Raw genomic sequence first — 11,964 nt, forward strand, 5'->3', positions numbered from 1 at the left:
AATGAGGTGAAACTTGAAAGTATACACATCCTGCTCGCTCTGTAAATAATTGCTACCGTCGATGGGACATAATGGAGGGTATGCAGGCTATGGGCAGATTTACCGAGGCTTTACCTCAAGAGGCTTTTACTGTGACATCAATCACTTTATACTTCAACTCTGAATGACAACAACAGACTCTGTCTTTAAAGTGTGCATGTGATATTGAACAGGAACATCCTCTCTTGACAGACTGAATCACAAAATACTTTGGAAAAGTGTAAGCAGCAATTATAAACCTTCCTCTCCCGTCCTCTTAAAAAACACATATAATTACGTCTGTTGTCGCAGTTGAAAGGAACTGCTGTCTCAGACGCCAGATGCTGACATGACTATCAATTTCAGACCTGCTGTCTGAAGCACTTTGCCTTTGCTTTATGGTCACGTTTCACAGTCTGTGCATCTGCCAAGACTGGAGGACAGAGTCAGGAACAAGACAACACATGTGGTTAAATGTTCTTTAATGCAATTGAACAAACCCATTCTTTCATAAGCCTTAAGGTTGTCGGTGAAGCGTTTTGTAAAAGATCAGCTCTTAATCATTAGTTTTTGTTAGTAGAGTGGAAAAGATTTACAACATTGCTAGGCAGGACATGAGGATAGATATAAGTGCAATGATGTATTTTGTTTTTACTAACAAAAACATATCGCCTATGCTAGATCTTGTTAGCATTTTGTCATGTTAAGCTGATAAAACAACCTAATTTGCACATCATGCCATTGTTATGTGTGTGAAAAGTTAATTTCAAGCCTGTGAAAGACTCTGACTGAACAGACTGTGATTAAATCTGTACAATACATGAAAAATATCAAAAGAACAGTAAAGAAAAGAGCACACATTTGTGTCCTAGGACCAAGTAAATGTCATTTCAAAGTCAGATAGCAGCACACAATTAACCTCATGATTGTAATCAGAGCAACATTCAGTATTATACATTTTGCATAGGAATCGGGAGTAAATTACATTTTGTTTTGCCACTAATCAGGCACTCTGTTCATACAGTAGCTAGATATAAATATTGTACAGTTAGGCTTAAAGCTCATGATAGTTAGTTAGCTGATACATTCTGCTGTAAAAGACGTTTGAAGAAAACCTGTTTCATGCACATTTAAATCACCAGTCATGACAGTTACTGTGATGAAGTGTCGCCACAATCTTGACTGGCTGCTCAGAAAGACAAAGTCCCAGTTCTCTTAAAGGAGACCGATTATGCTTTTTCCTTTCTTTCAGTGTGTTATATAGGTTTTTTTCATGTAAAAGTTCTTGAAAGTTAAAAAGAGCTCCTCTCTCCCACGAAAAAACACCGCTCCTGATGCTGAAAACAGGACAGAACCGACTGGAGACAGTGTTAGCAGTGCTGGCTCAGACTTGTGTGAGTCGACCAATCAGAGCACTGGGACTGGGTATTCAGGTTTGGGCCATAAAGACAGAGGAGTTTAGACAGATGGGGAATACAGTGCTGCAGCACTGGACAGTATGAGAAAACTGATGTGTTTTTTGAGCATTAAGGCATGTAAATATATTCTAGAGCTAACCTGAAAATGAGCATAATATGTCTCCTTTAAAGAAATCACTCCAATGAGTATTTTAGGGAACGTTATTGTCATTTTCTTTTTAATTTTTTAGTTGTAGTGGTGAAGCTAAACAGTTTTCAGGCTGAACGTCTGAAACCTCAACCTCCCAATCTTTTCAACACTCACATTTTTTGCACTACATCTGTCAACTTCTGTAATTTTCCAAAGCTGACAATCCAACAATCACCTTCTCCACAAGCAATTTGGCAAGGTGTGGGGAAATGTGAAAGTCAGAGGAGTTTGAGCTCTCTTTTTCGTTTTCACACAACTACTTCAGTCACATCCCTCGGCTTGGCCGTCGTTTGCTTGACAGAATTAGCCAACACTTTTTAAGATAATATCTAGCATTAAATTAAAGTCTCGTCATGCTGTACATTTCGAAGTTTGGCATTGTTTTATATTTCTGTCAACCTTCAGTTCTGAGCAAAACGTCTTGGGGTCTATCATAAACCATACCTCCATAATTTCTAGAAAAGCACATTAGTTGCAGAAAGAAGTTAATCTCAAACCAAGAAAGATATATCTACTTGCATAAGGAAGATACACAGCATTGAGACTCCTTTGTAGCATACACGCAATAGTGATGGAAATGACCAACTGATAATTTGATTAGTCATTATTTTGCGACACATTATAAGCTTAAATCTACAATAATATGCTCGAAAACCATCGATTTGCCCTTGAAGCTGGAGGAGAAGATGAAATTCCTCCGGTCGGTGGTCACTGCTGTAAATGTACGGGGCGACTGCACATAAATGTCCTTGAACTTGTGAAACTCTTTGGTCTCCACATCCCAGAGGTAGATCTGTGTGAAGGAATAATCGCTGCCCAGAGCAAGGTAGTGCCTGTCTGTGAAGGTGAAAGGTTGGAGGATCATCGCTCCTCGAGAGGGCAGAGCCTGCACCTCAGTGAACACCTTATTGGCCCACTTGAGGACTTTGGAGTCACCGATGTAGCACGTCATGGCCAGATACAGCTCGTTCTCCACCCGGAAGGCTTTGACCGCCACCACATCGTCGACATGCGGGATTTCACCGTGAAGTATGAACTTCAGGGTGCTCTTGTTCCAAAGGAAGATGACGGGTGGCTGAGAGCGACTGGCTATGATGAGGTAGGACTTCCCGTCCACCTCCACAAACTCAGCATCTGTATCCCGAAACCACTCGTGGAGGAACTGGTACGAGTAGAAACCAGTTTCATTGCGGTCTGGTTGGTCAGTCCACTTGTACAGAGTAGACAAACCCGCCTTAGAGCTGTCCACAATCACAAAGTACCATTCACCGTCCATTTGGAAGACCTCAATGTCATTTGGCTTCGAGATATTGAAGACCTCGATAGTTTGAAACTTTGTGAACTTGTTTTGCTGATCGTCAAACTTGTAAATATGGGAGCCACCAAAGAGCTGCGTGACGATTATCAGGACGTGGTTGTCGATCAGAACCGACTTGCATCCAACAACAGACTTCCCTGTGAGGATAAAAAAGTTGTCACAACACAGAAAATCAAATTTGAGTGGATCATTAAAGGAACCTCAGAGCAAGACAGCGATGCTGCATTTGCCTTAGCAGAAGTATGTTAAAATGTAAAAAAACGATAATAATGAACATAAAATGTCTCCATACAGCTCGTCCAGAGTAATCCTAGTCTCCGGAAGCCCCGAAATCCCAAATTGTTTTAAGAAGACGTTATTTCCAACTCAATCCACAGTTGAGCTTGTGCACCCACTTCAGGTGGCTATAATTAAAATTTCATCCTAAAAAAGAGTGTAAATTATGTCTTTTCAAATCAATTTGGGATTTCGGAGCTTCCAAAGACTTCGATCACACCAGACAAGCTGTATGGAGCCATTTCACGTGTTTTGTCTGCAGTTTTTTACATTTTAAAACAAGTCTCCATCTAATTCAGTTGTTTAGGAAAATGCTGCATGATGTTTTGCTGTGAAGCTCCAGAAATGTTTTGTGGACTACGAAACTTCACCATATGTTAAGTGAATTGTTCCTTTAGCTGACTCAGAAACAATAACATGGAGTTGTTCTTGTAAATAGTCTTTATAAGGGTGACATTATTCTTAATGTTTGTTATTGTCAACAAATCCTGTGAAAAGACCAAAACCAACAATTAGTTAGTCCGTCTCTCAACACTTTTTAACTTCCCCTGCCAGCTTTTCTCTACCTCGAGCCCACTGGTTCCTACTGAAGTTAGAAATGTTTAAAAACACATAATAAGCATATGTCTTCATTTAAAAAAAAAAAAAAGGGACTAAATTAAAACTTCCATAAACAGCTGGGCACTGTAGTTTTTAGCAGTTACTTTGTAGGGGACAATTTTCAGCTGCGGATTTATACACATTAGATGCTCTTGATCATTGTTAGATTATCTGACTATAAGAAAAAATTTAACATATCACCAGACTTGTCTTTTAAAAAGAAGACGTTGGATGTGTGTTGTCAAACCTGTGATATTGTCAAATTTCCTGAAATTCATTTCGATGTGATCCCACTCCATCACCACACAGCTGTTAGAGTTGGGGGCAGCCATCGCCACGTAGATGTCCTCTTTAAAGGAGAAGATGTCCGCTGACATGGACTGAATGGGAATGGACTGATGACGCACAAAGTCTGTGAAATGCAGACAAAAACAGAAACTGCTAGACCTGCTGACAAAGTGAAAGAGGCGACACTTAGATCCTCACTGCTTAAATTACATTCTTCATGCTGTGAAAAAAGCTTCTGGATGACTCTGTGCGGAGTTATGGATATCATATTTTCTGTTTAATAAATGGTTTTTCATACAGCATACTTTTTAATGCTATTCTTGTGGGCTAAGTCAGTATTATGCAATGATTTTCCTTGTCTGTTCACAGTGCATTGATAATTGTTCTGTCCATGATAATGAAATAAACAGAAATGTGATAATTGTGAAAATAACATTTGTTTCGTGTTATATATTTTTCTCATTTTCTGACAAAACAAGCACTCCTTTTTACAGAAATAAACTATTTTTGATCATTATAGACTTTTACAACAAAGTAATATTACACGTATTATATTATATGACACATACATGGAAATACATTCTGTTTTCTATCTACTAATAATCTCAAAGAGACAAACATGATAGCCACAAAACAATATTATGCTGAAGATTTACAACTGAGATTGATTTTTCTTCCGTTTTCATATTTTAGTATCTATATTTTTAGCCGTGTTAGCAGCATTTTTGTCCAACGTCACCATGAGGATGAGATTTGTTATTTTGGTTGCCATGAAATTTACTACACACATTCGTGTCCCCCGCAGGATAAACAGTATTAACTTTGGTCATCCTCTGACATCTCCTCATGTGCCCTCATCAGGTCCAAATGTCAATGTCCGATAATTTATGACATACCTTACAAAAACTAATGGCATTCCCATCAGCCTCAGCTGTACTTCCTGTTTAGTGCTAATTAGCAAATGTTAGCATGATTCCTGCAAAACTAAGATGGTGAACGCAGTTTATATGATACCTACTCAATATTTACTGTCAATGTTAGCATGCTGACGTCAGCACTTAGCTCAAAGCACTGCTGTGCCTCACAGAGGCGCTGGTCTGGCGCTGTGGACTCTTATTGTTTCTTAGTCTTGTTCTTTGTGTGTGTGTGTAGCTTAAATATGCATGGGTGTTTAAGGAGGTAAACATATTATTTGTTTCTTTTTGAGTGCAGAGCAGCACATGTTGGTGTCTTGTTGAATTATTTAATGGTTTTACTGATTTCTTTCTTTCTTCCTTTCTCTCTTCTTTTTCTTTTTTAACATGACATGTTCAGCGTTCGGCCTGTGACTCATAATAATTGATTTTGATAGTGTGCTTCTCATTTCACCTGTAGAGATGCAGCCGCCCGGCGGAATAGGAAGGTCATTGAGCCGCTTGCCCTTCATGTCACTGGGGCCTGCGCAGAAGACATCTGATACTGTGGCGTTTGTGTTTTTCAGCCATGTCATCAGCCACTTGTTCTCACAGTTGCACTGGAAAGAGTTGCCTCGCAGATCCCTGATATAAGACAGAGGGGATCATCAATATCTGCAATATCAGCTTGGACACATCAACTGCACAAAAAATATGTAATATGGTTTCTTTAGAGCTTGAGACAGGGCAGTGAGTCATTAAAGGTGTTAAAACAAAGTCAAATTCAATCTTATACCTGCTCCATGATAGTCTGAACACATTATGATGAACTAAATTATGATCCTGCAGGATAAAAACAAACAAAATTTGAGTTTTGCAGGAAAAAGTATATATTGGTTCAGCCCGATTATAAAGCATTGCAGTGGTCACATACATGAATCATTTTAACTAGTCTATGTTACAAAAGATTGTTCTCACAGTTTATCCCTGACTATTGTTTACCGACCACAATTTGTGCATTGTTTCTTAATAAAATGTATTTTAAGCGACAATCAAAACAACAATTCTATCAACAAATAAAATTCACCAGTAAGTTGTGGTGTATAAACTGGAGAAGAGAGACACAATCTTAATATTTATGACATCCACAATATCATTCTTGTGGGGTTTAATGCTGCCAAACACAAAACACAGCCTGAGTCAGCTTCACTTAGGAGTGCAGTATGGAAAAAGACACACACACACACACTCTCTATCTCACACACAAACACACACTGCTGACACCACAACTGCTTACTCACAGTTCCAGCAACGAATCCAAGTCAAAAAACAGATCTCTTGGCAGAAACCTCATCTTGTTGTTGGCAAGCGATCTACACCAGAGACACAGAGAGAGACCAGAGAGATGCACGTTATTGTCATCTTTAAGCCTTTTTTCGACTTGTAACACGAGACTGTCTCTGTGTTAGCAAGGTGTCGTTGCTGCAGACGGTGAAGAGGATGACAGCAGACTCACAGATGAGTCAAATCTCGCAGACCGCGGAAGGCGTTCTTGGTGATCGTCTCAATCTTGTTTCCTTCAATGAATCTGTTCAGTGAGTCAACAAAGAGAAGTGAATATGAACATGTCATATACTTTATCATCTCAGGAGGATACATATCTGTAGATTTTGTTAGTTGAGCATGCCAGAATATTATGCTTATTACTATTATTTCAGGCCCATTGATGGGGCTGGTGGGGTAAGACTGAGAAATGATTAGCAGTTGTATTAACAGCATGACGCAATACATCTTGTAATGTATATTATGTGGTGTAATCAAGTTAGCTGTCATGCACTGAATTGTGATATATTTATGCTAAATAATTGTAAAGAAAAACACAAAACATTACATAATGTTGTTGCATTATGTTACATAAAGAAAGCAGTAAATTAATCAGACGACACTCACAAATATTCCAGATGTGGAAGGCCAGAAAAAGCATCATCTTTGATTGTGGTCATAGAATTTGCATTTAGAAGTCTGTAAAAGAAAAACAAACCCAACAACTGATTAAACTGAAGATTCAAACTTCTACCTTTGGCACTTTTGCCTTTGTTTGACTGAAAATCTGTGTGTTTTTTAGTTTTCATCTGTACAACTAAGCCCTGAAATGTCAACTGCTGATCAACCGATTGATTAATGAGAGTTTCACGTGCACTTACAGCAGCTGAAGAGAGGGCATGAGTGCAAACATTCCCTCTGTGACTTCAGAGACAGATCCATTTACCATGCTCCTGTTGGTAGAAACACATAAATCAGAGTCTTAACTAGGAGTGGGACATGCACACACTCTGTACCAGACACATCAAGTGCTAACTCTGCAGGGAGGCACAGAGCAGCAAGGGAAACGTCTCCTTGAACGCAGCATTGATTGCCCTGTGCTTTATTGATAAAATAATCCAACAAACACGACTAGTTACTCACAGGGAGTTGATCTCGTTCGGTATAGTCCGCGGGATGTGTGAGGTGCCGACGCAGATGATGGTCTCCTTGGTACAGGAGCATCCTGAAGGACATTTGAAATTCCTTTTAGATTCAGTCGCTCCAGAAATAAACAGAAGCGCAATCCCGGCCAGAAGCCACTGCTTTGTGTATGTCATGTTGCCTCTTGGACATTAATAATAGTAAATGAGACCGAGGTCGGTGCTGGCAGCAGCTTTAACCCGCCTGGGCGACATCAAAATGCAGCAGTACAGAGGAAAGCCCTGACACAGGCTGATACGGCTGCAGCTGCGTCCCGGAAGGCTGCTTCAGTTTCGGACAGGGGAGGAAAAAAACAAAAGCATCGACTCGTCAGTAATCACAATAGAATGGGGAAGGCTCTTAAAATGAATGTGTGGACATGTATTTAATATTTATTTGTGTTTAAAACAGAAAACAACATTTAAAAAAAAAAAAGTGATTTTCAGGCTGGGGAGATCAACACAAACAGCAAAACCACACTGAAACACTAAAAACGAGGTTATTTCAGCACCATGGAGAGTTAACGATGTCCAAACTCACGTGCAGGCATGGTCACGTGACGCATTCTGCATACCTCAGCACTTAACTTAATGTCCCACAGAGAGGAGAGTGCATTAACAAGGGAAACAGCAACTCCATACATGGAGACAGACTGCAGGCCAGTGAGTATTGTGCACCAGGGGATACATCTTGCTGTCACCAGGGGGGTTTGTTTGTTTGTTTGTTTGTTTGTTTGTTTTAACAAGGGTTAATTGATTTGATTTAAAAACACATATTGAGTCAGCCATTACAATGAATCCAGGTGTTATTGCAATTAATAGTTGACTGAAAGTAGTTGAATAAATAACATAAAAATAATGAGATAAAACTGGTGAAAGACATCACTTAATGGTCGAAAACTCCAGCTTATGTGTTTGTAGTTGGCCTACAAATCAAAACTTGAGCAAACTGAACTAAACACTGACATATTAATTGTATGAAAATGTTGTAACATCCACGACTTATGTCAACTTTTATATGATTTATAGTCAAATAACATCCAGAAAATACATGAATGTTGATGTTGATGAAGGGGTGTTTAGTTTATTGGACTGGGCTGTGGGGTTAGATCTTATTAAAACAATTTTTAAAAAAGCATGTGATCCACTGCTGTAGGCCACAGATTATGATGCATATATCAAAAACAATCTTCTTCACAATATTTAATCCAGGCTGATTGATTGGGAACGACATAACTGATGCTTTCATCTTTGAGAAACAACAGAGAGGTGATCTGTCTGTGATGAGAGCTCTGCAGCCCTGTGTAGTGCTGTAACATGATGTCACCACCAGGGGGCAGCTGCTGATAACCACAGGAGGAAAAACTCAAAGTCTGAACAAGTTTGACAAACAAAGTGAAAATTAATCTGCTGTCTTGTCTTGACATCATGTGTAGAGTTTGTATGTGATTATGGCTTCAGGTAAAAAAATTTCTGATGAAGTAAGGTTGCATTTGTAGAAAAATGGGTAACACTTTTTAACAACCATCTTTAATAAATGGTAAATTAAAAAAATATAGTTAATTATAGTTAATTATGATATTAGTTAATAGTTATTTCACTGTTAACAAACAATGAAATGCTTTATAAGCCATTTTATTAAGCCAGTGTAAAAGTTAATAAACATCAGTTGCAACAATTTCTTAATAAATGGTTTATAACGCATGTTATTGTTTGTTAACTCTGAAATAGCTATTAACTAAATATTTTTGTATTTATTGTTTAATTATTTTTCCCCCCTATCTCTTTCTTTACACAACTACACACACATACAATAAAAAACATATAACCTCTTCTGTAATTAAACATAATATAAGTTCTCTATATATGCTGGAATATAAGATATAGGCTAATTTCTTCAGACTGTCACTGAAGCTAAAATAGCTAAAAACATGCAGGAAGAACACATGTTTTTCTTTCCTATGTTCCCTTTTTGTACAGTAATTTTCACATTACACAATATTAAAACTTAATGCATGATGAAGTGGGGGTTGTGAACCAAGCAATATATGCTTAATGTAGTAAATTGATGTCATTATATAAAAAGATGATAAACAAACAAACAATAAATACTAAATCTTTCTTATTGAATGATGTAATGACATCTTAATCTTTGCCTGTTCAGTAGTTTAATCGGTCACAGAAGTCATTTTTCCTCACATTTTCAATAAACAATCATAACCTTCAAGCTATAAATGTAACTTTTCCTCTACATTATCTTATAGCCCACACAGTACCACTGTTCATAGAGAGAGGAATTCACTAAACAATAGGGTTGTTAGTTGTCGCAGCAGGCCCTAACAAGGTGCTGACCTTTGCCGGAGGACCAGTAGTTTATGAGCACGAGTGAAACCATATACCCATTGCCAGAAGGGAGCAACCGTACATGTCTGCCATTGCTGGCATAATTCATGACAGCTCTCATCTCTCATTGCTGTTTTTAGGCTAGAGTATCCCTGAAACACTCGGGACACGTGCAAGCTGAAACCAGATGACGCCACAGCAAACATGTCTCTGCTGTTACTTTCTAGACAACCATCGAGATGTGATCAAGGAACAGGAAACAGCGTTTTTACATTTTGTCTCTGTAAAAATACAAACAAATCATATAAGCCCCATTCATTTGTCTCTCACAAACCAAACACGATGAGATGCCTGCTTCTCATGACCTCTGACATAGTGAATGTTATATTATTACATTTTGTTCATGTTTTGGATGTTTGTGCAACTTTATGAACTCAGTAAAATGATCTTGTTTTCTTTAGCTTTAGCTTCCCTAGCTCACAAATCAAACAGCAACATCTGACAATGATGGACAGGCAGTTTACAACCGCTAATCAGAAAAATAATCACATTTAAAAAGAGCTGGAAGAATTAAAGACCATCTTCATTTTTCAGTCATGTGATTGATTTTGTGACAAATGCAACAGGGCGCCGAGTTAGAGCTGCTAGGATCAGTCGATCAGTTGATTACTCCTCTAGTCAATTGAAAGAAAATGAATCATGTCAATCCTATTCTGGTTCCAGCTTCTTAAATGTGAGGGTTCGCTGCTTTTCTTTGTCTGTTATGGTGGTAAATGAAGAGTCTTTGGGATTTGGACTGTTGGTTGGACAACAGAAGCAATTTGAAGACTTCACTTTGGGCTCTGGGAAACTGTGCTGAGCATTTTTAATATATATATATATATATATATATATATATATATATATATATATATATATATTCTTGGACATTTTATAGACAAAAAAAATTAACACAAACTTAATTAGATCTAGAAACTTGTAATACAAAAAAATGTCTTTATATTAGTAATCAGCAGCGTAGATCCATGGATATATTTATTAGTTTAAGTTTTACACCCTATTCACCTCTCGTGTCGGCTCTTAAAGCCCCGAAGTGCAGGATTTTCATTTTACTTTACTGTGGTGCCATCTGATGGTCGTATAAAGAATGATGCTGTACTTGTAACTCCTATCAAGTTAATTGGTACACCTTCTAATGAGGTTATTGTGTGGAACAATATCTTAACTAATAGTCTATAAATTATTTACTCATAATTTATAGATCAGTTATAATCTATTAATTAAATGAGCATTGTAATAAAAAAACACTTTGGTGGTGTTTATACTTTCTATTTAAACATAATGTAATACAAATGTTTGTAATTAATTAGTATTCACAGAGTTTACACTTTCAAATAAGTCTGCAGTTATAAATTATAATAAATTGCTCATAATTTAGGAATTTAATAAAGACACACCAGCTCTTTTCAGGGGTCAAAAGGTCCACTGAAGGGGTTTTCCTGATGAACTGAGGAGCAAACCACAAACATATTAGGTGCTATGCTGAAGGAGGATAAACTCCAGTTTTTTACAACCTGGCAACACAGAAGTTGTTCCTCATTAACAACCTATAAATAATTAGTAAACTATTTATAAACTCTGAATAAACCATCCATTACAACATAAGCCCTCTGTAAAAGGTGTCAACCAGCAGATTCATTATCTGACCTTTATTAATTCAAAGATAACCTTTAGCTCTCTTCAAAGCTTTACTCTTCAGGCTACATTTTCATATGAATGTGTTGCTCTTTAAATATATGACAACTATAAATTGGTAAACCGACTGAACCCTTCAGCACCAGTCGGTCAGTAAAAGTGACCTAAATACTCGCAGAGATCACTTTTCCTCCTGAAGTGAATTGTCATTATCGGTGGTTTAGAGTAACGCTTTAATCCCTTACATCCACTAAACTAGCTCACATATGACACTTTCAAATCCAAAGATGACCTTTTACCCTTTGAACTATGAAACCCTTGAGGTTTCGGAGGGGGTAACCTGGAGGAGTGCGGTGTCTGGCTGCCGGTGACTGCTTCACAGCAGGTGTTCAAGCTCTAAAACTTCTCCAGTTCCCACTCA

The 11,964-nt window shown here is 37.9% G+C and overlaps 1 protein-coding gene across 1 annotated transcript; it reads right to left on the reverse strand.

Moving 5' to 3' along the window:
- Positions 1-2,245: 2,245 nt before the first annotated feature.
- On the reverse strand, positions 2,246-7,643 carry LOC140994357 (leucine-rich repeat LGI family member 2-like). The gene is made up of 8 exons (XM_073463977.1): positions 7,468-7,643; positions 7,206-7,277; positions 6,952-7,023; positions 6,518-6,589; positions 6,303-6,374; positions 5,477-5,646; positions 4,068-4,232; positions 2,246-3,081 (listed from the first exon to the last, which is right to left on the reverse strand). The coding sequence occupies exons 1-8, from the start codon at positions 7,641-7,643 to the stop codon at positions 2,246-2,248; spliced, it is 1,635 nt and encodes a 544-aa protein (XP_073320078.1).
- Positions 7,644-11,964: the final 4,321 nt, after the last annotated feature.

Source organism: Pagrus major, chromosome 1 (genome assembly GCF_040436345.1).
Source record: "Pagrus major chromosome 1, Pma_NU_1.0".
In the NCBI taxonomy this organism is placed as follows: Eukaryota; Metazoa; Chordata; class Actinopteri; order Spariformes; family Sparidae; genus Pagrus; species Pagrus major.